The sequence below is a fragment of the Ctenopharyngodon idella genome, chromosome 16 (genome assembly GCF_019924925.1).
Source record: "Ctenopharyngodon idella isolate HZGC_01 chromosome 16, HZGC01, whole genome shotgun sequence".
Taxonomy (NCBI): domain Eukaryota; kingdom Metazoa; phylum Chordata; class Actinopteri; order Cypriniformes; family Xenocyprididae; genus Ctenopharyngodon; species Ctenopharyngodon idella.
In genome coordinates this window covers 10,733,982-10,761,482 of record NC_067235.1, presented here as the reverse complement: position 1 = coordinate 10,761,482, position 27,501 = coordinate 10,733,982, and the positions used below count along the sequence as shown (strand labels likewise).

At 37.2% G+C, this 27,501-nt stretch overlaps 2 protein-coding genes across 3 annotated transcripts in view; both read left to right on the top strand.

The window, feature by feature from the left end:
• The first annotated feature begins 93 nt into the window (after nucleotides 1-93).
• On the top strand, nucleotides 94-10,388 carry LOC127496785 (nucleoporin SEH1-like). Its single transcript, XM_051864558.1, has 8 exons — nucleotides 94-306; nucleotides 451-501; nucleotides 2,390-2,536; nucleotides 6,334-6,545; nucleotides 7,526-7,624; nucleotides 8,041-8,181; nucleotides 8,903-9,057; nucleotides 9,517-10,388. Exons 1-8 carry the CDS (start codon nucleotides 196-198, stop codon nucleotides 9,663-9,665), a joined length of 1,065 nt encoding a protein of 354 aa, XP_051720518.1. The 5' UTR covers nucleotides 94-195; the 3' UTR covers nucleotides 9,666-10,388.
• An 853-nt stretch (nucleotides 10,389-11,241) lies between these two features.
• Nucleotides 11,242-27,501, top strand: part of cep192 (centrosomal protein 192) — a 31,164-nt gene continuing 14,904 nt past the window's right edge. For both annotated transcript variants that reach the window (XM_051864557.1, XM_051864556.1), the window contains exons 1-21: nucleotides 11,242-11,450; nucleotides 12,232-12,446; nucleotides 15,615-15,725; nucleotides 16,169-16,320; nucleotides 16,482-16,543; nucleotides 17,972-18,113; nucleotides 18,216-18,328; nucleotides 18,428-18,508; nucleotides 18,712-18,861; nucleotides 18,982-19,135; nucleotides 19,223-19,431; nucleotides 20,672-20,791; nucleotides 20,866-21,265; nucleotides 21,410-21,562; nucleotides 22,403-22,467; nucleotides 22,594-22,812; nucleotides 24,503-24,644; nucleotides 24,736-24,827; nucleotides 24,941-26,057; nucleotides 26,874-26,991; nucleotides 27,208-27,355. In XM_051864557.1, the coding sequence (XP_051720517.1) occupies nucleotides 12,262-12,446; nucleotides 15,615-15,725; nucleotides 16,169-16,320; nucleotides 16,482-16,543; nucleotides 17,972-18,113; nucleotides 18,216-18,328; nucleotides 18,428-18,508; nucleotides 18,712-18,861; nucleotides 18,982-19,135; nucleotides 19,223-19,431; nucleotides 20,672-20,791; nucleotides 20,866-21,265; nucleotides 21,410-21,562; nucleotides 22,403-22,467; nucleotides 22,594-22,812; nucleotides 24,503-24,644; nucleotides 24,736-24,827; nucleotides 24,941-26,057; nucleotides 26,874-26,991; nucleotides 27,208-27,355 (3,933 nt within the window). In that variant the 5' untranslated portion in view covers nucleotides 11,242-11,450; nucleotides 12,232-12,261. The remainder of the gene's footprint in view (nucleotides 11,451-12,231; nucleotides 12,447-15,614; nucleotides 15,726-16,168; nucleotides 16,321-16,481; nucleotides 16,544-17,971; nucleotides 18,114-18,215; nucleotides 18,329-18,427; nucleotides 18,509-18,711; nucleotides 18,862-18,981; nucleotides 19,136-19,222; nucleotides 19,432-20,671; nucleotides 20,792-20,865; nucleotides 21,266-21,409; nucleotides 21,563-22,402; nucleotides 22,468-22,593; nucleotides 22,813-24,502; nucleotides 24,645-24,735; nucleotides 24,828-24,940; nucleotides 26,058-26,873; nucleotides 26,992-27,207; nucleotides 27,356-27,501) is intronic.

Below are 27,501 nucleotides of genomic sequence, written 5' to 3'. Positions count from 1 at the left end.
CAGATTTGCGCTGATCTTCACGTCATCCTCTTAAATATATCAACTGATCTTATTGTATAAAGATCTTAGAATGCATGCTTCCCATGTCAAACGTGATTGGACCGGTTGTGACCTTGCGTTTGAAAAAGTGGGGAAGTGCACTAATGCATGTTTACTTCCCGCGTGCCAGGAAGGATCAAGTAGATAATATAAAGCATGTTTGTCGCGCGCAGCATTGCAGCCGATCACAAAGATCTGATTCACGATGTTTCATATGATTTTCACGGGCGGAGAATGGCGACGTGCTCCAGCGACCAAAGCATTAAGGTAAATAATTTCTCAAACCATGGCCTGCTAAAGTTGGTTTGCAATGTAACAGATGTGGTTAACAAGCATGCAATGTAAATAAGACATGAATGTGACATGAAGTGTGCCATCTTTGGGTTTTGTTTTGTTTGTTTTTTCTCCAAGGTGTGGGACAAGGGTGATAATGGAGAGTGGAACTGCACAGCCAGCTGGAAAGTAGGTCTTCAAGAAAGTGGTTCTCAACCAAGGGTCCAGGGCGCATTAGGGGCCTCAGCCAACATCCAAGGGGGACAGAGGATGAAGTATTAAAAAATTAATTCACTTTAAAATGAAAATTAGCCCAAGATTTACCCACCCTCAAGCCAACCTAGGTGTATTTGACTTTCTTCTTTCTGATGAACACAATCGGAGTTATATTAATTAATATTCTGATGTGTCCAAGCTTTTTAATGGCAGTGAACAGGACCAACGAGTTTGAAACTCAAGAAAGTGCATCCATCATAAATATACTCCACACGGCTCTGGGAGGGGCGATTAATAAAGGCTTTCTGAAGTGAAGCGATGCGTTTAAGAAAAATATCCATATGTAACAAGTTATGTAAAATATCTAGCTTCCGCCAGGCCGCATTCAACTTACGAAGAAGCCTCTCGCAGTTCAAAACACTTAAGCATCGTCCTACGCCTTACGTATTCAACTTTTGAAAAAAACTTAACTGATGTGACGTTGGTCCCATTTACTGCCATTATAAAGCTTGGATGCATCAGAATATTTATTAATGACTCAAATTGTGTTCATTAGAAAGAAGAAAGTCATATACACCTGGGATGGCTTGAGGGTGAGTAAAGCTTGGGATAATTTTCATTTTAACGCGAACTAATCCTTTAAATTTGTAAATTACTCTAAATCAAAATTAAAAAGCTAAAAATTATGATTGGAATCATATTCCTCATACAGTTCCCCAATTAAAGAGGACCTATTATGCCCTTTTAGGTTTTCATGCTTGAATTTAAAAAATAAATAAATAAAAAACGCATTCTTTTTCACATATTTTACATTGTTGCAGTACCTCTCTTCCCAGTCTCAGTAACGCTCTGGGCTGCATTTCCCAAAAGCATCATAAGCCTTAGTAGATCATAGAACCATTGCCACCAATGGTCTCTACTCTCGCGCCCTTTTCCATAACCACGAGTTTCAACAAACTACTAACGCAACTCAGCTAGTTGCTTATGCTTTGGGCGGGAATTATTTAAATGAGAAATATTGTGATGTGTTTGTTTCCGGAAGAAAACTCGGAACTACAATCGAGGCATTTCAGCAAATTCTGAAAGTGTGCTTACAGATGTAAAAAGTAACTTGACTTTGTGCTATATAACTTTGCAGACCTTTTTCATGCTCAAATAGCAACATTACACACTAAAGTTGTAAAAGAAAAATTAAAAAATGTAAAAAAGCATAATGGGTCTTCTTTAAAGATGGCATGAAACGGAAGTTGCGACAGTCTTTTCTTCCCTACTGTGATTTGTGAAGTATATCCGAGTGAAACGGCTTCTTGAACAAGGAAAAACGTGGGGTGAGGACTTGATTTTGTCCATCGGGATTTGGGAATTGATTGGATGGTTGTGGTTTGCTGTTTGCCCTCACGCCAGTTAACATGTCATCAGAGAAGAGATGGGAGTGGGAGGGGAAGTTAGTTTGATTTTAATGTTATGAAAGCACATTAATTAAAAAATGTGCATGGATAAAGCATTTATGATAATTACTGCAGTATTCCATAAAATTAGAATTGTCCATTTTGATTCAATGGTGACCGTAATATATCAGCACTCACAGTTTCTGTTAATAATAAAAAGGTTAAGGAAAACAAGCAGCTTTGGCATAATTACAACTAAAATATATAAAATGGGGGTGTCCTTCAAATAGTGTTGGACACTGGGGGGGCCTTCGGGTCAAAAAGGTTGAGAGCCACTGCCATAAGATCATTCCAAATCATTATTAAACACGTGTTCTCATATTTAGATCAGGAATTGTAGACTTACAGTATTGGTTGTTATAGGGTTGCATTGGGTTTTGGTCTGTAATTTGACAGAAACTGTTGTTTTGTAGACTCACAGTGGCTCAGTTTGGCGAGTGACCTGGGCCCATCCAGAGTTTGGACAGGTGTTGGCATCCTGCTCCTTTGACCGTACTGCCATAGTATGGGAGGAGATTGTTGGAGAGTCCAATGACAAACAACGAGGGCAAAGCCACTGGGTAAATGAAATTCCATCTAGTATGGGCATTTGCCTTAAGTCAGTTGATTCTCTCAAGTTGTTTTTATAGAATATGTTGTATTTGATTGGGGTTAATACATAGTTGTAGAAGAAGGCTTTAAATTCTTAAATAAGAGTTGCACCATTTTCATGGCATACTACCATACTATTTGTACTCTTCTCTGTCTAAAATATAAATGAATTAGAAGTAATATCAGCTATTTTATATATATATATATATATATATCACATTTTTTTTTGACTCCATTTGATTGGACTGCCAGGGGTTAAAGGGATAGTTCACCCAAAAATGGAAATTCTGTCGTTTACTTTTTCAAATAAGTAACTCAAGTTACTTTTTCCCATTTATTGACTGACAGCTCCCCTGTCCCCATGTTGAGAGAAATAAAGTGCAGAGGTGTTGTGTGCACTGTGTGTAAATATGATGGTTATTGTAGTTATAGATTAAATGTGAACATACATTTACTCATCTCACTTGCACAAAAACATGTAGTATTCCTCAAAATGAATAAAAACAGTGAAAAAACAATAATTAACTATATTAAATTACACGAATATACTTTATGTATTTAATCTCACTTTATTAACCAATGTCTTTGCTGCTGACCTTCAATGATCTAATTCAACCATACTAAGTAAAAATAACTTTAGATTAGATTTGGAAATAAAAGGGTTAAACTTCCTTCTCCTGTATCCTATTCTTCTTTACTTCTACACGTTTGGTATTAAAAAAACAAACAAACAAGCAAGTCCAGCCCAGGTGAGAAAAAGTAACACAAAAGTAATGTAACGCATTACTTTTCATAAAAAGTAACTAAGTAATGCAATTAGTTACTTTTTTAGGGAGTAACGCGATATTGTAACGCATTACTTTTAAAAGTAACTTTCCCCAACACTGTTGGTTACAAACATTCCTCAAAACATCTTCCTTTGTGTTCAGCAGAACAAAGAAATTTATAGAGGTTTGGAACAACATGAGGGTGAGTAAATGATGACAGAATTTTTATTTTTGGGTGAACTATCCCTTTAAGACACATACTTCTTATGTTGTAATGCTTAGTATACTGCCAAATATAAGCACCACCTTATTTTTAACAAAGAGCCATTTGTAACTTGAATGTGCCAGGCTTCCAGTGTCCGTTATTTTAGTTGTACAAAAAACAGTCTGTTAGACTTCTCGATATTGCAATGTGGTATTTACAACCCCAATTCCAGAAGAGTTGGGGCATTTTGTAAAATGCAATAAAAACCACAATCTGTGATTTTGTTAATTCTCTTGAATCTTTTTTTAACTGACAAATGTACCAAGAAAATATTTCTGATGTTTCCGCTGAGCAACATATTTGTATTTTGTAAATATAAACAAATTATTATTTTGATGGCTGCAACACACTCCAAAAAAGTTGGGACAGAGGCTAAAAAAAAGTGATAAGATTATATAATATCCAAGTTAAACTGTTTTTTTTAAACAGTCCACAATTAGCAGATGACTTGATAATAGGTAAGGGTATCGTATTTGGGTGTAAAAAAGTATCTGTCTTTGCATGCAAAGATGGGTCATGGCTCACCACTTTGTGCCAAATGTCATGAAGGAATTGTTCAAAAATCACATTTCTCAATGCAAGATTGCAAAGAATTTGTCTTTCACCATCTACCATACATAATATTGTAAAAAGATTCAGGGAATCCAGAAAAATCTCAGACTGTGTAGGGCAAAGCAGGAAACCTCTGTTGAATGTGCGTGACCTTTGAGTCCTCAGATGGCACTGGATGAGAAACCATCATGCTACTTTGTTAAATATAGCTACATGTGCTCAGGAATACTTTTGGAAAACCTTTTTCACATAACACAGTCTGACGTTGCATCAAGAAATGCAACTGGAATCTGTTACACAAGGAAAAAGCTACACACCTGTACACATCTCAGATGTTCTAAAAGACAGTGGAAATGTGTGCTGTGGTCAGATGAGTCCATGTTTAAGCTTGTTTTTGGAAAAACAGACATCGAGTTCTCAGTCCCAAAGACGAAAGGGACCATCCACACTTTAATCAGCGACAGGTGCAAAAGAAAACATTTGTCATGGTATGGGGGTGCATCAGTGCAAATGGCATGAGTGACTTGCATTTGTGTGAAGGTAACATTGACATGGAGGCATATATTGGGATTGTAAAGAGACATAAACTGCCATCACGATGACATCTTTCCTGGGAAGCAAGACAATGCCAGGCCTCATTCAGCACCTGCTACATCAGAGTGGTTTCATCGACACTACACCGTACAGTGGATGTGCCTGACTGCCTGCCTGCAGTCCAGATCTGACTCGTATTGAAAATGTATGGCCCATCATGAAAAGGAGAATCAGACAATGACGACCTCGGATTGTTGCGCAGATGTCTTGTATCAGGTGAGATTGGGTAAAAAAAATCCACTTGCAAAATTGGAACAATTCTTAAATCCTTAATTCCCAAACTATTAAAAATTGTAATTAAAAGGAAAGGTGATGTGTCAATCTGTCCCAACTTTTTTGAAGTGTGTTGCAGCCATCAAAGTCAAAAATTTGTTTACACTTACAAAATACAATAATGTTGTTCAGTAAAAACATTGAAAATCTTTTCTTTGTACTTTTGTCAGTTAAATGAAGGTTAAAGGGTAAGTTCACCCAAAAAAAATAAAAATTATGTCATCTATTACTCACCCTCATGTCGTTCCACACCCGTAAGACCTTCGTTAATCTTCGGAACACAAATTAAGATACTTTTGTTGAAATCCAATGGCTCAGTGAGGCCTCCATAGCCAGCAATGACATTTCCTCTCTCAAGATCCTTTAATGTACTAAAAACATATTTAAATCAGTTCATGTGAGTACAGTGGTTCAATATTAATATTATAAAGCGACAATAATATTTTTGGTGTGCCAAAAAAAACAAAATAACGACTTATATAGTGATGGCCGATTTCAAAATACTGCTTCGGAGCATTATGAATCAGCGTGTCGAATCAGCGGTTCGAGGGCCAAAGTCACGTGATTACAGCAGTTTGGCGGTTTGACACGCGATCCGAATCATGATTCGACACAAAAGATTCATAACGGTCCAAAGCTTCATGAAGCAGTGTTTTGAAATCAGCCATCACTATGTAAGTCGTTATTTTGTTTTTTTGGCGCACCAAAAATATTCTCAATGCTTTATAATATTAATATTGAACCACTGTACTCACATGAACTGATTTAAATATGTTTTTAGTGCATTAATGGATCTTGAGAGAGGAAATGTCATTGCTGGCTATGGAGGCCTCACTGAGCCATCTGATTTCAACAAAAATATCTTAATTTGCGTTCCAAAGATTAACGAAGGTCTTACGGGTGTGGAACGTCATGAGGGCGAGTAATGAATGACAGAATTTTCATTTTTGGGTGAACTAACCCTTTAAAGAGAATCAACAAATCACAGTTTCTTAATTTTATTGCATTTTACAAAATGTCCCAACTTTTCTGGAATTGGGGTTGTATCATATAATTTTAATTTATTATTATAATCATAAACACACTGGTTTGTAGTGCAAATAGTTTTGCCATTTACTGCATTTTGTTCTGGTTATTTTAACCTATAACGGCTAATGAATCAGAAGTCTCACACATTCACAGGAAATAGTTTACTTCCATGTTGCAAAATAAGGTGTATTGCACAGAATCAGTTATTCTATTCCGAACATAGCCTGAATATAACTGTAGGACTCTGAAATACTCAGCAATTGTGTCTCCCCTGTACTCACATCAGATAAAGAGAACCACACTTGTGGACAGTCGGACATCTGTGACCGATGTGAAGTTTGCCCCGAAGCACATGGGCTTGATGCTGACCACATGTTCTGCAGACGGGGTAGTGCGAATCTACGAGGCCCCTGACGTGATGAACCTGAGCCAGTGGTCCCTGCAGCACGAGATCTCGTCCAAACTCTCCTGCTCCTGCATCTCGTGGAACCCTTCCAGGTGAGAACGCACCAATGATAGATAAACATAGCTATATGTGAATACACGTATGCTGCATGATGTACACCTACAATACACTGTTGTGGATTTCGTTGCAGAATTTACTTTGTATAGGGCCCTATAAAAAAAAAAAAAAAAAGTTTTATTTTTTCACAAATGTTAGTAATCAAAAAGCATGTCTAATTAATTTAACAACAGTTTATTAAAAGTTTAACAAAAAAAAAAAAAAATTAGGGCCGTAATTTTTTCTCAAATTGCAAATTCTCAAATTCTGAGACCTTCTGTAAGTAAGTTCCATTTTTATGACTGGATTATGTCCATGTTTTCTGCATCATCAAAATCATAGGGCCCTATTTATAGATGTAGGGTATAGTTCACACAAAAATGAAAATTCTGTCATCATTTACTCACCCTCAAGCTGTTCCAAACCTGTATGAATTTCTTTCTTCTGTTGAACACAAAAGAAGATATTTTGAAGAATGTCGGTAATCAAACAGTTGACGGTAGCCATTGACTTCCATAGTATTTTTTTCCCCACCATACTATGGAAGTCAATGGGGTCCACCAACTGTTTGGTTATCCATATTCTTCAAAATATCTTCTTTTGTGTTCAGCAGAAGAAAGAAATTCATACAGGTTTGGAACAGCTTGAGGGTGAGTAAATGACTTTCATTTTTGGGTTTATCCTTTAATGTATCCTGCATCTGTAAGTCTCAGATAATTTAGATAAAAATTTTGAAATACACTTTCACAAAAGGGTGAAAACTCTGTCTCCTCATTAGATCTGTGACTGCAAATAGCACAGATGTTTTACATGCTTGTCAACAGTAATATGAAACTTTTAGAAACTGTTAGAGAACATTTCCAAGATTCTTTTGGCTTTAAAGACATCTCAGGCCACTTTTGAGTCCTGGCAAATTGAATCAATAAAAGCACATGCTTGATTACTTAAGAAAATATTTTTTCTTTTGTCTTCACAGTTCTCGAGCTCACGCTCCTATGATTGCAGTGGGCAGTGATGACAGCAATGTGACGTATGGCGGCAAGGTTCAGATATACGAGTATAATGAAGTTACAAGGTTTGTCTTTAAATCACTTTATCCTTTTATATGCTAGTTCACACTTATCCAACAAAAACCGAGGAACAGCAACAGTTCAGATGTTTTGAAGACAAGTTCGATTTAGCTGTTGGATTTAGAAAGGTGGGAAACACAGCTGACTTAAGAAATACCAACACAAACCACAAAAATATATAATACATATAATATACACACACACACACATATATACACAGACACACACACACCCCCCCCATCCATCCATTTGTCCACAGGTTAAGTATTTTTAATATTTATTTATTTTTATTTTGTATTGTATTGTCTGATGAAGAACCATACGGCTCGAAACGTCACCTATTTGTGAGAACATGAAATAAAGATTTTTATACTTTTGGAGCTGGGGTGTGACAACCTTTTCTTTCTTTTTATGGTTGTAGGAAATATGCCAAAGCAGAGACACTGATGACAGTTACAGATGCGGTACATGATATTGCATTTGCTCCAAATCTGGGCCGGTCTTTCCATGTACTTGCTATTGCCACCAAAGATGTTCGCATCTTCAAACTGGTTCCACTTCGGTGAGAGAAATGAAGCCAAATGAGTATTACAGTAGAATGGGAAATATATATTGTGTAAGCCCTGTACATCAGAGCATCTGTATGATAATTCTAAAACTGCCTTTTTCCACCATCTCCAACATTAGCATACGATTGTCGCATTTCACCCCCTAGTGGTCGTAAAACAACTGTTACCCTCAGCTTTTTCACCATTGTAAAATAAATTATTTGAATGAATAAATTGAATGTATTTTGGATATATATTAGTTTGAAATATGTATCCAAACTAAACAAATGGCCCCTAATATATCTGAAAGGGAAACCGTAGGTTTTATAGGGATCTTTGTGGTTTGCTGTTGCTCTGATGTCATGTGAGTGACAGGTTGTCCCGCCCTCACACCAGTAAACGTTCAAATATATCAATGCATCTGAAGCCCAAATTGGATCCAAAATTTCCACATATGGTCAGAACTCCACACAGCTCCTGTACTACTCTTCACTGAAAATTAATGACTTTTGGCCTGTTGTTTCTTGGAGATAGTGGAAAGGCGACTTTAGACGTCTTTTTTTTTTTTTAAAGCATTGCAGTCCTGATATTAGGGTTCTTTAATGCGAGCTGCTTCTTCTTCTTCTTTTCTTTTTTTCCCCCAAAGTTTACCATTCAGAGTTGTTTGGTTACAAAGTATTCTAATTGGATGGCAATTGATAAACCACAATTTGCATGCCTCTTTTTAAATAACAGAAAGGACAGCTCCTCATCAGCGCCCACTAAATTTGAGGTGCAGGTGCTGGCCCAGTTTGACAGTCATAACTCTCAGGTGTGGCGCGTCAGCTGGAACATCACCAGTACAATTCTGGCCTCCTCTGGTGACGATGGCTGTGTGAGACTCTGGAAAGGTAAATGTTTGCAAGAATTTGTAATGGCAATCATCATATATACAACTACTAGAGTGATATTAAAGTCAGCATAAAACAGAACTTGTCTTCTCAATTGTGACGAATATCCTAGTGAAACGGCTTATTGAACAAGAAAAAATATAGGGCAGGACTTGATTTTGTCCATCAGGAATTGATTGGATTGTTGTGGTTTGCTATTGGTGGATCTCATGTGAGTGCAGGCAGGTTGTCCCGCCCTCGCACCAGTAAATGCGCCGTCAGAGAAGAGATATCTGCAAGAGGGAGGGGAAGTTAATTTGATTGAAGATTACAGGGGCACATGAATTAAAAAAGAAAAAAGATGTGTGCACAGATAAATCATTTATAATTACTGCAATATTGCAGAACAAATAAGAATTTTCTATTTTCATTTCATGGTGACTTTTAATTTTATTGTAATTTGACTTGTCTTTTCTCCAGCAAACTACATGGACAATTGGAAATGCACAGGTATTCTAAAGGGAGATGGCAGTCCAGTATATGGGTCATCTGGTCAGCCTGGTGCTCTGAGTGGCGTCCTGGGCTCTGCTGCTGCACAGAGTGCTCTAAACGGGGCCACTGGAAGATAGATTACATTCTACAGGACCACCCTGAGGAAATCTGGAGCCGAACTCTTATATGATACGGGACTTCACACTGAGACCAACTGATTGTGCTTGATGGACATGCAACAAGACTAGCACTTAACATGGGTCCATTATTCTGAACTGCCTTCAAGGAGTGATCTTTAAGTTTACTTTTCTTTCTATCTGTACTATTATGTTTTACTCTGAAAGCAGACTGAATGGCTTTCAAGATTATGTTGTAATGAGTCATATTTGAATGGATGCAAATGCCTTGTTCACAAAAGGGACTGTCTTTCTATATAGGACTATACATTTTATTTCTGTTGTCACATCAACATGATTAAGGAAAAAAATATGCTGCCATTATAACACTGCAAAAGTTTGGTCTAATTGACTTCACTCTGTGTTATTAAACCAGAATAATAAAGGTCATAGTTTATGCCGCTGGTATGTATGAAGTATGCACAAATCGTTGAGCTTATTTTTTTTAGAATCATACGTGTCTACGATAAATCTATACTGATAAATCTGTAGTGAACATGCAATGATTTTTTTTTTTTTTTTTTTATGGCCAAGACGCATACATGAATATAAAAATAAATAAAAGAGTAAATAAGAGTTAGGATAAAAATACACTTAAAAATGAATAAAGAAAATAATAAATGAAGGGATAAAGTAACATTGATTTAGGATTAAATTTAATAAAAACATGTATTTTGGAAGTCATTTGTTCCTTGGTTTTCTTATAATTACATTTATTAATGCATCACTAATATGTTTATTTTTAAAATCTAAATTAAAAAAGGGGAAAGTTGTATTAAATGCCATAGTTTTAAACTTCAACAGAAGAAAAAAAAAATTGTGAAATAGATTACACAGAGAAAAAAAAAAAAAACTGATCAGGTGATTGGCCCTTAAAATACTAAAATGTTCTTAGCATCAAAGTCTAATAATAGATCACGTTCAGTTTTTAAAATTACTGACATTAAAACGTTCTATATTTAAGTGATTCAAAGAAATATCTTCTACAACTAAGATGTGCAGATATCTTGTTCTGTACTGGAATTTTGTTTATGGCTTCATATGACCGTGTTTCTTTCCAGTCTTAATTTTTCAGGCTATTTAAATATACCGTTTGGTGAATTACAATGAACGAGTTTAGTAAGCAACTGTCAGTTGTAAAGCTTCAGCTCCTGGGTCCCACACAGCTGCTCAGTCTCAGCTGTTCTGTGTGGATCTGCTCTAGAGATTCGTTTCCCATTTCACGATCTCGATCGTGTTAGCTTATAAGGAACGTCTTTTTTAATTACGAAATATTTAATTTAAAAAATTAGGATTTTAATTCTTTGATTGTAAGATTGAAGTCCTCGTGCATTCAGAAATTACCTGCTGTACTATCAATTACTAAGTGTAAAGTATACATTTAGCAACGCTATTTAGAACCGATATGTATTAAAAATGTTTGGAACAAACAGCTTCTTCATTCAAAACACCAACAGGATGATTGACAGAAGATTACGCCACTCTTTGAATTCAGTCAGATAAGATTCTCCAATGAAAATCGCCGTTATGTCGAAGCCCCGCCCATGCAAAGAGAAACCTAGAGGCGGGATTCTACCGTAATGGCTTCACTTCATCTTTATACTTCGATAAACTCTTTTCAGAAAGCGGGGAAGCTGCTATAAAGGCAACGTTTCTTCTTATTATACGGATTATTAGTGCTGTGTTTGTATGAAGTAGTTGAATTAACTTCATTTAGAAGGCACAAGTGGCGCTTTTCTCCTCATGGTAAGTTCTCATCGAAACAGATTCCTCTCAGCTGTTGCAAATCTTTTTCATAGTTGTTGTTGTTTAGTTTTCCGCCAACAACGAAGAAAGTAAGCCTGAGCCCGAAAAAGCGTCGTTTCTGTTTAAGTGACATTTTAAGTGTCACTTTTTTGCCTTTGTTTAACTGTTTAAGTTACATGGTTGAAGTGTTTGTATCCTGGCCTTTACAGCTAACGTAGTATCCACTGCACGGCGTTTATTTGAAACAGACCTTTATCCTTATGTAGTTTTTATTCAGTCCACCCGCAAATAAGTTACTGTTATTCTGCGTTCAGAAACTTGCAGCAGAGTTTGATGTGCAGTTAAAGTTGTTGGTTATTGAACTGATAAAGCTAGTCTGATATGACTACAAACATCACATGAAAGAAGGCAAATCTGGAGTATATAGAAAGAGACAGTCAAGTTTACGATGTTGCTAAATATAATTTATATTTATTTGGTTTAATCTGTTAAAATGTGCTTTGGCATTGTCCAGTAATGATAAAGAACTAAATGCAGCAGAAGCTAGCTGCCATATCAGCAGATGTCAGCTCTATCTGTGTAACAATATGAGTTACTAAACACGTGATTTGACACTGTGTAAGAGAAATAACAGCCTTGTCTTTAGTTGATGGCAGTCTACATATCCAGTAAACAAACATTCACAGTATGACTATCATTTACCACTGGTTCCCTATAGGAACTCACAAGTTCACCCTGCATGCCTGAAATATGCACTTTTTTTTTTTTTTTTTTGTTGCAGTCACTCCTCATGTGCTGAAGCCCTGTGTCAATGAGTCACACAGACATGGAGAACTTCCAAAACATTGAGGATGAGCCATTTCCCAGCTTCCTTTCAAACGCCTCGCTGGGCAGTAGTGGCCGCACCACTCTCGGCAACGTGACACTGGGCTCTACACTCGGGATGCCCATGGCAGCCTCTACTGTGGCTAAAATTAGACCTCCAGTAGACAACAGGTGGGAGACTACTGCATGTAATCTCATGAATATTGTGACTGTGTGTCTGTCCTAACTTGGTGAGAATGTTGACTTCCTTAGTTTCCTGTTTGTGTTAAAAAGGGGTCCATCTGAAGTGGTCCAAAAATTGTAAACTTGGTTGCTAGATCATTTTTTAAATTTTTTTTTGAGTGATTACTTGCATTGGTAATGTAAAACCATCAGTTTTTTTATTTTACTTGGTTTAACCACAGCAGCCATCTTTGTGTAATGGCCCCCATCAATCAAACTGAAATCAAAATCACAATATGTCTTTGTGCGCTTATCATATTGTAGGAGACTACGATTTAAATGAAGTCTGTATGAAACAGAAGATGCAATAGTCTTTTCTTTCTCATTGTGACGTTTATCCACTCAAATCCAAAATTGCTATATAAAAAAAAATAAAATAGGGCAGGTCTTGACTTTTTCCATCGGGAATTGATTGGATGGTTGTGGTTTGCTATTGCTGTCACCGAGTGAGTGACAGGTTGTCCCGCCCTTGCACCAGTAAACACATCATCAGAGAAGTTATTCTGATTAAAGATTATACATGAATATTTTTTTTTTTTTTTTTTTTTTAATTATGATGTGCATGGATAAATTGTTTATAATAAGTACTGCAACCAACACGAGCCGTACGTAGTGCAGCAGGAATCGGAGTTCACTGATCACGTGGCAAGATGACTGACAAGACCATGGCAGAGGATTCGTTGCACATAGAGCCTAAGCGTCTGACAAATGTCTTGTATTGTAAATTGCGTGCTCAGCACCGCTGCTCCCTATTCACAGAGTGGAAAGGAGTTCACTTAGGAGGTCAAAAGTTGTAGAAGCTCATAAATCATGTACATGCTGTATGAAATCATACAGGAGAGAAGCCAGTCAGTTGAGTTTGTGGCAAAACTTTTTACACTGCTTGAGTATTGTCTTTTACTGCATATAATTCATACTCAAAGTAGAACTGAAATGACATTCATTACAAGATCATTAGTTAAAACATTTTAAAATCACCTGCAGACTATTTTTTTAGTCATGTATTTCGTCATTGAGGATTTTTTAAAAATACTGTGTAAAAAAAATCTTGACTCGTTCTTGTGAACTCAATCTTGTCTATGGTAGCTTGTTTCCGCCACTGGATAAAAAAAAAAAGAAAAAAAGATAATTGTGACTTTATCTTACTATTCTGACTTTTTTTCTCACAATTGTGAGTTTACATTTTGCAATTCTGACTTTATTGCATGCAGTTCTGACTTTCTCACAATTCTGACTTATAAATTCGCATTTTGGGAAAAAAAAGTTTATATGAGACACATGGAAACTTGTTTCTGCCACTGAATAAAAAATTGAATTAAAACTCGGTCTTTTTTTTCTCGCAGTTGCAAGTTTACATCTCGCAATTCTGACTTTTTTTTTTTTTCTCAGAAACTTGCAATTGCGAGAGATAGTCAGAGTTGCAAGATATAAACATGCAATTGTGAGAGAAAAAGTTGCAGTTACCTTTTTTTTTTTTTTTTTTTTTTTCCCTTCAATTTTTTTTTTATTCAGTGGCGGAAACAAGTTTCCATATGTGTCTCATCTCCTCTCTTGAGCTAATGGTCTTGTCACATCCCTATGCAAGACCAGCTTTCAAGTCTGATAAATGCTACAGCTCAGTGCCCTTAACATGCACTAAATCCTTTAAAGGCCTGTTCACACCAAGAACGATAACTATATCAGTGTCCACACCAACGCACAATATGGTTCTGTTTATTTTAAGTGCGTGCCGCAGTTTTGTCATCTGCCGCTTTAAATGCTTGAGCTCTTTAAAGCAGGTTGGATTTTGATTAACTTTATCATTCATCAGCTGAAAGTGATTCCAATGATATCGTTTCTCTGTGCCATTATCGTTATAACTGTAGTGTGAACTTTGCTATACTTTTATGTTTAGAACGATTTTTAGAACTACATCTTTATCATCCTAAATACTGCTTCGCGGTGGTTTTTGATGGCAAGTGTATCCCATCATTCATCATGTTCCGCCCCGAAATTGCAAAATATTGAGGAAAAACATTACAGTGCAAGTATGCATACATATTTTGTAAAACATTTGCTACTTCTACTTCTTCATAATTAATTTGTCATCTGTTACATTAGCTCTACTGAACAGTAGCAAGTGCAAAAGAATTAAAAAATGTGTAAATAAAGCTCTGTAAAATGTGCATTTTTTAGAACACTGTTGTAAGTGTGTCCCATTGGGTAACTAAAAGTTTTATGCCTACTTGAACTAGAGTTGTCAAAAGTACAGACTTCGGTAACTAGTCGGTACTGAAATTTTAAAAATGTGACTCTTTGAGCGCTGTTGAGTGGATTCGTAAACATCTCTGATTGGCCATTGTGTTCACGGCTCGTCGGATATGTCTGTGATTGGCTTTAATGATCAACGCTGTAAATAGTCATCAATAACGCTCTTCACCAAACGCTTACACAGATACACACGGGTGCATTTGAAAGAAGGCGTCTATCGTGGACCAGTCCGCTGATAGACTGCTGCTTTCAAAACACTTTCAAATTCAAGCACTTCCGTGTACTTTCAAACGCACCCGTGCGTTGGTCATTGTAGCCAATCACAGACATATCCGATGAGCGTGTCAGCACAATGGCCAATCAGAGGTGTTTACCAATCCGCTCCACAGCACTCAAAGTGTCACATTTTTAAAACTTCAGTACTGATAGGTACCGAAGTCGGTACTTTTGGAAACTCTGACTTGAACACTAGGGCCAAATACAGGAAATATGCCAAGTAGACAAGTGCAAGTGAGGGTATTGGAACAGGCCCTTAATCTCTGCATGCACTGTGAGTTTAGGAATGCAATGTGTGCCAGTTACGCTTTATCACATTTGTTTATTTCCAAAATACATTTGTGGACAGATGATTATAGCATTTCATTAGATTTGTATTGAGACATGTTTGTAAACCTGTTGTCACAGAAACGTAAAGGTCTTTGTGCAGTTTTCCGCCCATGGTGAGTGGGTGGGTCAAAATACTGTTTAGTTTTATGGTCTGGACTCATTTAGGTTTAGGGCACACTTTTTTCATATTGCTGCTAAACTTATAAATCATCTTTGTGTTTATTAGCAGTATTGTCATTTGAGTTATGTTGTCCCTTTCAGAGTTACTGATGTCCAAGCATCATATTTAGAGGATGGACAATTTTCACTCATGCATTCCCAGGGGTCAGATGGAGGCAGGGAAAAATTTGTTCTGAGCCTCAAAGAAGATTTGTAAGTGTTCAGTAATTGTTATATTTTTTTTTTTTTTTTTTTTTTTTTTTTTCATTTGTTTACAAATCGGTGTGACCATCAGTTATTTATATTTGGCAGTTTTAAGATTATTGGCATTGACTGAAATGGTGTGTCTAAAGAATTGACAGCATTGCTAGTTTCCCTCTGTGTCTAAAAACAATTTTATCAACTTATAAACTTCTTTTTTTTTATTTATTTATTTATTTATTTTTTTTTATATACATGTTTTTAATGTTGTGTAAAATGCTTTTTCATTTTACAACGGTCTCATTTGTCTTCATTAAGTTGTATTATGTAGGACTGTATATATCAATATTGTATCCACTGTTAGCCAGTTATGAAACATTGAAGACAATGTCTCTCTCTCTCTCTCTCTCTCTTTTTTTTTTTTTTTTTTTTTTTTTTTTTTTTTTTTTTTATAGAGACAATATGGATGACTTTATTGCTGTGAGTCGGTTCTCTGACCTACTGGTGAATGTTAATTTAGATGAAACAGAATCTGCTTCTGTTTCCAAAACATCAGGAAGGTTGGCTCCAACTCTTGTGTCAGGTTCTGTTCCTCTTCGGACTACAGGTAATCTCCTGTTTTCTTTTTAGTTTTAGTTAATAACTTGTCTTAAATTTAATGGCAGGGCTAATAATATCTAATTGATGCATGATTGACAAATAATTTGCAAAATAGTGGGGTTTAAGCTAAGAAAAGTATTTTGAATTTTTTTTTTCTTCTTTCATTAGACCTCTCAACTGGTCTACTCTCATTCTCTCATATTGGAGACAAAGAAACAGTGGCAGCTCAGGTACCTTATTTTTTGTTTTCATTGACACTTCCGTTTATCCTTTTGAGTAGTCTTTTGCTACCAAAAACCAGATATATAAAATAATAATAACTATGAATAACATGCATAAAATGCATGTAACAGTGTTTTTCCTGGGTCAAAAATGGTCTTTGGTTGCGGACGAACACAGCCATCCACACGGAGTATAAAGTACCTTAACCATGTGAAGTGCGAGACAAGTACTGATGAAAAAATCCAAAATAAGTGCAAAGAAACTGTTTGTATTAACATCCTATTTATTCATGAAATAAAAAATAATCACTGTCAGGACAGATCATAAAACAAAGTGCTTAGAACTATTTTATATTTAAAAATCTTTAAATTTATATGTAAAAAGTCACTGAGTGACTGATTTGAAAAGTTAGTAATAAAATGAACTACAAAGTAACACATTACATAGAAAAAGTGGCAGGTCTGTTATTTTGCATTTACACTCCAAGACTTAATTCACAGATCATTTGACGTGGTATTAGATTTTATTCCGTTTGCTATGGTTATCATCGGATTCAATTGAGCGGTGTTGAACAGATTCTGACTTACTTCAATGCATCAGATTGGCCATTGCATTCATGAGCTCAGCAGATATGTCTGTGATTGGCTACAAAGCTCAACGCTGCAAAAACATGTTGTAAATAGAAACCTTTGAGACCCTTCAAGTAGCGCTTACGCAAACACTCACAGGAGTGATTTAAAGTGTTTTAAAGCAGCTGTCCATCAGTGGGTACCGGTACTGCAGAACAACAGGTATTGTCACATTAAATAACCAAATCTTTCTTTCTTTTTTTATCGGGACACAAATTAATTTTGGCAGCTGTATCCTGTATCATCCTGTGTAAATATCAGTTGTCACTCTATACTCTAACAATATGTCTTCGTAACATGATATTTAAATGCTTAGTTTTTCGATCAAAGCTTTTTTTTTTTTTTTATTGTGGGCCCAAAACATATAATGCAACGCAATATAATGATGATTGACAGATGTACAAATAAACGTTTCCTTAGAAGCCTGATGCATCATATTTGATACTCATTTTAACATGATTTTACTAAGTGATGGATAATCAAGTAAACCTAAGTTGCTTCAGTCTAGCAAGTGTTTATCTTGAAACATACATTTAACAATATAAAATTTTTACTTGTTTACTTTATAAAAATCAGTAAAGATTTCACAGCATAAAGACACGTACTACAACCTGAAGGGGAAAGTTTTTAGAATTATACTAATAGCAATTATGCTAAAAATTATGAACTATCTATCAGGCGACAGAAGGCATGTAGTAGATTGTGCACAACAGATTTTTCAGCAGAGTTTTGATTATGTTGTTAATTTAGAGGCATTTGCGTATCAATATGATGCAGTAGGGTTAAGCTCTCTTCTGTTCTTCTTAGACCACAGTGCTTCCAGTGATGGAGGAAGAGGAGGGCTCTGCCAGTGAAGGGGCAGACAGTGAAAGGTGCAGTGGCAGCATCGCCAGCTTCCTGGCCAATGAGAAACTGATGTCTCTGGACAGCATGGACAGTGATATCACTGGTTGGTTAAGAAATTAAGTTATGTTTTAAAGAGCTCTAAAGGACCAATATAAACAAGGCAAGAATTGATTAGTTACTTTTTTTTTTTTTTTTTGTCCTCTAGATGATGATATTGATGTGAACCAACTCCATGATGAGGAACTGGAGCTGTACTTCAACAAGTTGATGCCACCTGCAATGCAGAGAGGCCATGTGGAAGGACAAGAAATCCCTGTTGTGAGTTCTCTTTTACTGGTTGTTTACAAAAGCTTACCGTTTTTTTTTTTTGTTTGTTTGTTTTTTTCTTCTTAATCACACAATCTGTTCCTGTTGTAGGAGTTGCCGTCCAGTTCATCTCAACCCACCTCTACTGAACCAGAAAGGAACAGACACAGCTTCAATGATGACTATGACCAAGTATGGGCTAATGGTCTTAAAATTAAATCAAAATTGACTTCATTTACTTCCTTGATACATGCTTCTGGTATGGTTGCCAATGTTTGACATATGCATATTCCAAAGAAAAAAAATGTTAGTCTTTCTTTTATCAATATGTATTCAATTTCTCTGTCTTTTGAAACTGTTCAGCTAATGTTTGCTCTTGCTGTGTCACACCACAGAGGGAATTTCACATGCCTGATGTACGTCTGGCAGCAACAGGTATGGATTCTTGTCCTGCAAGTGATGAAGAAGATACAGAGGATGAGCTAGAGGCTTTACAGAACCGGAGCAGAGCAAGATTCCTCCTACCCAGTACCTCCAGACAACCGGTTTGTCTTAGACTCCTTTCTGCTCGCAATATCTATGCTTTTTATTTTGGCCAGATTCAGACATTTCAAAATTAAATTTGTAATGCAGTAATTCAGTATAAAATATTTCTATATGATTAGGTTGGGGAGAGCCATCGACCTCATTTTCGACCAGGGTTGGAAGGAGGGAGCTCTGATGATGAATTACAGACTGCAGGGAGGAACACTGACACCAGGACAGGCATTGAGCACCGCTGCTCAGCAGAAGGACAGGTCATCAACTCGCCTATTACTGGTAAAGGGCTATTTATTAAATTAAAAATGCTAAGTTTATCAAATAATATTGCAGAAAGTTCATCTCTGTGTTTCTCTGTGGGGTCAGGTGATGGAGGAGGAGGAGATGGGAGTAGTGGGAGTGATGAGGAGGGAAATGATGGAGGTGTATCTACCAATCCTTTGCCTCCCACCACCGTCCAAAGTACCTATGATGTGCTGCGTGGCCTGGGCATCGTGGGTGGGAGCGGAGAGACCGGAGATGATGATCAGCTTCAGTCTTTGCTAAGCAGATCGGGCATGATTATGCATGGCCAGGTAAAGTTAGTGGCGTGTAAGCAATAATAATGATCAATGTAAAATTGTATGTTTGTAAACAACAGGAAAATGCCACTTCATTTTCAGGAAGTTACTTTGGAACTGTGTCTTTCTAAGCTTCCCATTTTTAAGTTGCACTAAGCTAACAAAACATGGCTAACTACATTAAAACCATACATATCTGCGTCCCTTAAAAAGTTTTAAAGAAAACACAATGAATTGTTTTTTTGTTTTTGTTTTCATTTGTTTTTATTATTGCCAGGGTTTTTCCTGGATCAAAATTGGTCTTCGGTAGTGGCAGACGAACATGGCCATCTACACACAGTACAAAGTACCCTACCCGTGTGAACTCCGAGCCCAATACTGAAAATAAATCCAAAATAAATTCAAAGTAACAGTTTGTAATATTAACTTAAACTATTTATTCATGAAATAAAAAATACACTCCAACACTTAATGCACATATTGTTTGACATGCAGTATCAGATTTTGTTTTGTCCATAGCTGTGGTTATCACTGTCAGTCGGATTCAGTCTTGCATTTAAATGTGGTTGTCAATCCAGAAACTTTGCAATGTGCAGTTGGCAGCATGAAAAATATGTTATATATATACAGAAAGCGATCCAAGATCATTGCCATTATTAACACTAAAGCTGTCAATTCAGTTCAACGCGAGGTACATAAAGCTGCACTCTTGTGAAAACGTACGTTATAATCAATAAAGCTGTCTACGCTGTGTAGTGAATCTCTTATTGACATTGTGTTTATTCTTTGTTGGTTATAATGAAAGGATTCGTTCTGCAAGCATGCAGAACTCACACTGAACAAAAACTCTGCCGTTTTGAGCAGTGTTGAGCGGATTCTGATTGGCTGTTGCGTTTACATGCTCAACAGATATTTCTGTTATTGGCTACTAAGCACAATTCCGCAAAAACACGTTGTAAATAGAAACCTTTGATGCCGTTCACAGAGCTCTTACACAAACGCTCACGGAAGCGATTTAAAACCATTTTAAAGCAGCCGGCTATCAGTGGGTACCAGTACTACAGAACGACAGATATCATCACACTAAATTATCAAATAAATTGATAATTTAATGATTAAATTTTGGTGGCCGCCAAAATATTTTCAATGCAGGAAAAATTGTTTTATTTATTTATTTTTTTGTATATCCTAGCGTAATTATACGAATCATAGCACAATTACAGATTGTATTTTAGTTTTATATGGATCTTTTCAGATGGGTGACCGTGTTGGTCCAGTTGGCACAGGGGAGGCTGGTCATACTGCTGTGGCATCTGGACCTGCCAGTCGATGCCCAGTCAATTGGAGCATGAGTCTGGACCGAAAGGAGGCTCTTGTAAGTCTTTGTCCTTTTCCGTTTGCTGGATCAAAAATGGTTGATGATATCCTTAACACTTTTCTTCTTAACAGGATGCAATGGATAACCCAGCAGAAGTTCACCTGGACTCTATATACTTGAGGGCAGGTGCTGGTCACAACCCTCAGGACATTTCTGCCTCAGTCAGCCCCATCCTTCAGGGCACCCAGAGCAGTTTCCACCTCTCTCAGATTCTTCAGGAATCGCATAATAAAACAGAGCAAGGGGTCGACATGGGCCACACTGTGGATCTCGGTACCCTGGGCCTACGTGGTGGCCCTTGTGGGGATTCTCAAGGTCTCAACAAGGAGCAGAGCTCCAACAGTAAAGATGATCAACCTGGAGAGTCTCTGGATGCTAGGTACCTTTCCCAGAGCTTTAATGAGAATCATGAGGAACATAATGATATTTGGAGTCACAAACCAGATAATGTGGAGCATGAGTTACAGCAAGGTATTTTGCTTTTTCTTCCATTTCTAATACAATGATGTTAGTGGTTTCTCTGACATTTGGATTATATAAAGTATTCAAAATATTTTTTTTTTCTTTAAGAAACCACATTCATGATCTAGAAATTAAATGTTCAATATTTCTCAGGCGCAAATGCCACTCATAGCGTGGTCTACCAGAATGAAGAGGGAAAGTGGGTCACTGATTTGGCCTATTACTCTTCCTTTGAGAAGGAAATGGAGGCCAATATGCCTGAGGAAGTTGCTGTGCAGTTCCAGTCTGAAGATTTTCTTGCTGGAAGTAAGTGAAATGCAGTGATGTTCTCATCCTTAAAGGTGAAGTATGTAATTGCAAAAATAAAGCATATTTTCAAACAAACTTGCAAATGCGCCTTTCGCATGTCACGCCTCCCCTAACTCACAAACACAGCTCTTACAGGTGCATGTGAAGGAATGTCTCAAGTAAAAGTAGGCTACTTACAATAAAAGGTGCAACATATTACGATTAGGATTATTACTTTTAGCCGTGTTGCTATGTGCCATGAGTGAACAATTGAGTAGGCTAACACTGTCTAGAGTGAATGCAAGCGTCTCAGTTATAATAAACCCATCCTATGGTCGCACTTTTTGACATGACACGCCACAGCTGTTTTAGGCTGTCTACACATCAAAGTAAACATTATAAACTGATACATACGTCTTTCTGAACGGGTGCATGATATGTAGTGTATGATATCTGTCCTTTAAGGATGAGACTATTGAAGTGTCCATTGTGGTGCATTGCAATGACCCGTTCGCTTTGACGTGTTCATGACCTGTTTAATCTTTGAAGGTCTAAGGGTATATTTACACGACAGCGATGTACTAAAAACAGATGACAATATTGTAAAAATTGTCACTGTTCAAGCCTATCTGCAAAAACAACTAAATGATGCTTTTTGAATTTTAATTGGCTGGCAAGTCATTTTAACCACCTGGCAGTTATTCAGTTTCTCCTGTTATGTTCCACTTGTGAAAGATAGTCATACATTTTTGGAACAACATAATTTGTAAATTGAGACATTTTTATAATTTTTGGGTGAGTTAATAATTTAAATGAATTGTCATTGATTTCACGGCATAAAATGTTGTCCTCCCAAAGGCCAGGCCATGGACAAGATAATTGAGGATCAGGAGGAGTTTGAAAAGGAGCACCGGTTTATGCAGGTATGAATGGTTCTCTTTAGGTTTTTGAGTTCAGCCAAACTGGAACTAAAGTCCATTTTACACAACGGTCCTATAGATGTGATTAAGGAACCAAAAAATGTGTTTGTTTTTTTTGTGTTCTGGTAGGAAGAGCAGATTCAAGCTGTAAATATGAGTGAAGTGCTGGGAGACACCTCTTGGAAAGCTCAAACAAGTAGCAACATCCTTATGAGGGCCTCCCAGGTCTCCTCTGAACTCGAAGCTGGGAACCAAAGTTATCTGCGCATTTCACTGGGAGAGTTTTTTCAGAGGCGCTCTGAAGCTCTGGGGTGTCTTGGCAGTAGTGAAGAGGACAATGTTAAGAGGGTGAGGACTCCATCTCTCTCCCAAACACCTACTTGGGCAGGTGTCTTCTAAGACAACATTCTAACTGAAATGTAACCTCAAAGTTAAGTCATTTGGGAATACTCTGTATGCCATGCAAAGTGTGCTATCAATTCGATCACAATTGCAAAACCCTTTCTGTAGATTACACAGTATGGAGCCAGCAATGCAAAAATCCTGGGCTCGCTTCTCAGGGTATGCATGAACTCGATAATGTATATCTTTAATGCAGTGTAAGTCGGTTGCGAATTTAGAATTTGGCCAGATATTTTGCTAACAATCTTTGTGTCAGGAGTTTGCTTGAGATGCTGTAGAGCAGAGTTGACCAATCCTGCTACTGGAAGGCCTATGTTCCTGAAGAGTTTAGCTCCCACCTTCTTGTGTCTGAAATTGCATAGTCCCCTACTATATAGTATTTGAAAATAGTCAGAATTCATAGTATTCATAAAACAATAGGCAGAAAGTACTGGCAACTTCTGGCAAGAGACTGAAGTGTACATACAAATGGACATTTTACAATGGACATCTCATGAGGCCATGGGAGAGGATTTGTGAATGGCAATGAAGCACCGTGATGAATGTTGTATAGGGCTGCAAGACTGATTGAAAATAAACTGAAATCGCGATTTGGCAAAGGCTGCAAATTATTATTATTATTATTATTATTATTATTATTATTTTATGCACAGCTTGTCAGTGAAGCACAGCTCTGTGAACAGTAGGAAATGCTGCTCCTTCTGAAAGTCAGAGGGCACTCCTGCAAAAGTACGATATAACGCACGTCATTCCAGGAAATCCCTGTGGGCATCACACTATTGCTGTAGCTGAATAAACATGACTAAACGTGACTAATAAACACATGCTACGACAATATATGGTTTATCTGAGTTCTTCAAGCCTTCTCGGTTGTTTTCATGATAATAAAATATATTTATAATGCAGTGCTAATCTACATAGCCTTTATCACTGTATAGAATACTGTGAAATAATATTGTGGGCCTTATTCTGTGTAAGAAGCCTCATGAAATGTGTTTCGAGTAAAAACATTAAATGTTGTCTTTTGTTGGACATGAGTTTCATAAATGCTCATGTTTGGAAAGCTGTTTGATGCATGTTGATTTTTTTCAAATGCACGTTATAAGTGACTCAAACTCCCAGTGCTTTCAGATGGAGCAGCATTTACTACTGATCACAGAGCTGTGCTTAACTGACAAGCTGCGCATAAAAAAAAAAAAAAATGCAGCCTTTGCGATTTCATAATCACACTAAGCCAAATGGTTTAATCGCAATTTTCGATTTCGATTAATTGTGCAGCCCTAATGTATGTCTATTACATTTATACTAAATGCATTCATACTTTTCATACTATATATAACATACTTTTTTTTTTTTTTTTTTTTTTTTTTTTTAGCAGTCACAAAATAATTACATATTCAAAAGAAATACTTACTCAGAGTATGTGATTTCAGATGCAGCCTAGAAGTTTCTAATAAGACACTGATTGGCTAATTCAGGTGTTTAATTGGGGCCAGAGCAAAACTCTGCTGGAAGGCGGCCCTCTAGGATCAGGATTGGATGCCCCTGCCGTAGAGTCTTCAGAACCAAGCTTACCTGACAGTTATTCAACCATTTGATGATAATTTTTTTTTTTTTTTTTTTTTTTTTTTTTCAGCCATCTTTTGGATACTTCATTACTTCTCCTGAGAAGAGGGAACCTTTTGCATTACTCCGGCCCTCAGATTTGTTCTCCAGAGGAAGCTCCATCCACACTGAGACAGTTCAGCAAAGTGATGCTGATGAGACTCTTAATCCAGGTGCATACAACATACTTTGCTCACATTAGTTGTTTAATATTTTATTTATTTTTGATTCTAAGTAATTTGATATCTTTTATGTGAACTACAGAGGATCTAGATAAGACTCTTGAGCCCAACACAGCTGAAGCTGCACATGAGAATAATGTGCAACCACAAACAAATGAGGGGCATGTTTCCCAGGTATTCATAACCATTTAGCCTTGGACTACTGCCAGACATGTCTAGTCTTTTAAAAATAGGCAAAAATGTTAACTTTTTTTTTTTTTTCCCCTTCTGTTTGATTTTTGGATTAGATATCTGCACAATATGAAGATAAGGAGGCATCTGGCCATAGTTCAGAATCTCCCAACTCCAGCAGCAACCTTATGCTCAGCATCAGTACAATTGCTTCTGCAATTGCTGATGCCTCCATCAGCTCAGATCCAGCCCAGCTTGCTGCCATGATCATGGAGCTATCCAAACGGAGCCGCTCTAAAAGCCGCCAGCAAGTAGCAGAAGAGTCGAATATCAGTCCTTTAGCAGCCTTAAATCAGAATGGTCTATTGGAGGAACTGCAGAAGACCACATCAGTGGGAGACCTTAGTACTCCCGACATGGAGAAATACCTGAAAAGGGCTGAGGTCTCAAGTAGCGACAGTGATGGATCTACTTCACAGTCCTGCTTGGACATCCTCACTTTGGCTGATAGTTCAGCCAGTTCTAACAAGCAGACTCAACAGCAGTTGGTGCCTCTGGAAAATGGAACCACTCAAAGAAATGAAGAGCATTCAGTTATGAAAGAGCAAGCTGAAAACAAAACATGTCAGGTTCTGGCAGGTAAAGCATCCAAACAAACGGGGGATACTTATGTTGCATCACTAAATCCAAGGTCAGATGCCAAACGAAGTGCAATTCCTCGACCTAAGTCAAGCAGTTTACCAACTGCCACTGCCACTGCGCATCCTGCCAAAAGATCTTTAGGCTCTGGCCAGTCAACATCTTCCACATCCTTTAAATCAAAACCTGCCGATTTAAAATCTGGCCTTGAGAAAAACAAAAATGACTATCGTGCAACACCATCCACCAATAAAAGTCTCTCTGAAACCAGGATCAAAATGGGAACAGCTCGACCACAAGTAGCAAGCAGTTCCACCACAAGTAACCGCCAATCTCTGAAAGGTGATGGGTCCATGTCAACTCCTGCTTTTGGCCCAAAGACCTCACCTGGCCTTCGAAGTGGTGGCCGCTCAGAGCTATCGTCATTGAAGACCTCCCCACACAAACCCAAGGCAACAGGAGGCCGGACAGACAAACCTGTTATTAACCAGGCACGATCACCCAGAAGCCCTAAAGCCGCTCAGTCTGTTTCAAAAGAGAAAATTGCAGCTGTTGATCGTCAGGATTCACTGCCAACAACACAGGAAAAATTTGGTATTTCTTTTATTTTATTTTTAACATGTTAAACCTGTCATAGTGCTGGTTTTATAGTTGGCATGAAGTGAAAATTAACCCTATCTATTTTCTAAATGCATGCTATTGATCATATTGTAAACAATTCATCCTTTCATCTTCTGGTGAAACAGCAGACTTCTCTCTGGTGACAACTGCCAGACTTCTCCAATCATTTTAGGTCACATTAATCCCACCCATTTCTTAGTTGACTGCAAGCTTGCATTCAGGTCTGCCTCTATCCAATCAGCAACTGATGAATAGAACTCATCAGAATAACATATAATGAATAGAAGTTACCAACCTACAATTTATTTATTAAATCTTTTTTTTTTTTTTCTTACATTCGAATCATGATCTGGAAGAAAAGATCTGTTGCTACTTGCATTTCATTGTGACTTTTAATATAGAGCTGTAATTTATTTTATTATTTTTTTTTTTTAATAAACAATTTAATTGTTGAATTGCCCATAGGTCTCACTTCAGACAGTTTTGTAATATCTTTGCAAAGTTATCTGCCACAATAATGTCTTGTCTTTGAATTAACATTTGCAGAGTAAAGACCAAAAATGAGTTTGAGATGCTGATTGCTAAATGTGATTAATGGCATATCATAATTTGATAGTTTTGTTGACAGTCGTAGTTACAATATTTTTATTTATTTTTTTCCTCCTGTTGTTTACTGCATTAATTTAATCTCTTGTCTCTGCTAATATTTGCATGAATATCATACAAGCTTCAGAAAATTAAGGACATCAACTTTATTTACTTTTTTTTTTATTTTTTTTTTTATTAAAGGCTCACCCGAGAGCGGCGCCCCTGGTGTTGTGGAGGTCACCCATTGTAATTTCAGACCGTCCACCTCCCCTCTTACCCACTCCAGTCCAAGCCAGGCCTCCATTCCAAGTGGATATGGGTAAAAAAAAAAAAAAAAAAAAATCTGAATACTTGCTTCATATCTGTGGGTACATTTGTGGTGTAAACCACATTCAGATTTCTCAGTGTATTATTTTTATGGTTGTTTAGTAATCAGCCATAATAGTTATTCTATAATGTGCTGAACCACAAATATTGTTAAAACAAATGGATAAATAATTACATGATTTGACACTTCCATGTGTTTTGGGAATAGGGAGATGTCTCCATGTTCACCCGGTAGTGGGAAGGCTGCTGGAGATCCTAGTTCCCCACAGTCTCCTTGTTCAAGCCCAACTCTCAGCAGGCTGACTTACCTTTCCATTAATGAGAACACTTGCATGCCCACCCCTGATCACCACAAGGTGAGTTGTTGTTGTTGTTGTTGTTGTTGTTGTTGTTGTTGTCGTCGTCGTCGTCGTCGTCGTCGTCTCCTCCCCAAAATCTGCTGTTACTGGTTAGGTTCACAGAGTAATTTTTGAGGAAAATTCAAGTATGCTACCTTGCTCTC

Excerpts from the sequence above, each read along its gene's own strand:
- LOC127496785 (XM_051864558.1), top strand. The coding sequence starts at position 196 with ATGTTTGTCGCGCGCAGCATTGCAGCCGATCACAAAGATCTGATTCAC. Across the intron at positions 6,546-7,525 it reads ATCTCGTGGAACCCTTCCAG|TTCTCGAGCTCACGCTCCTA; the intron begins GTGAGAACGCAC and ends TTGTCTTCACAG. Across the intron at positions 9,058-9,516 it reads CTGTGTGAGACTCTGGAAAG|CAAACTACATGGACAATTGG; the intron begins GTAAATGTTTGC and ends TCTTTTCTCCAG.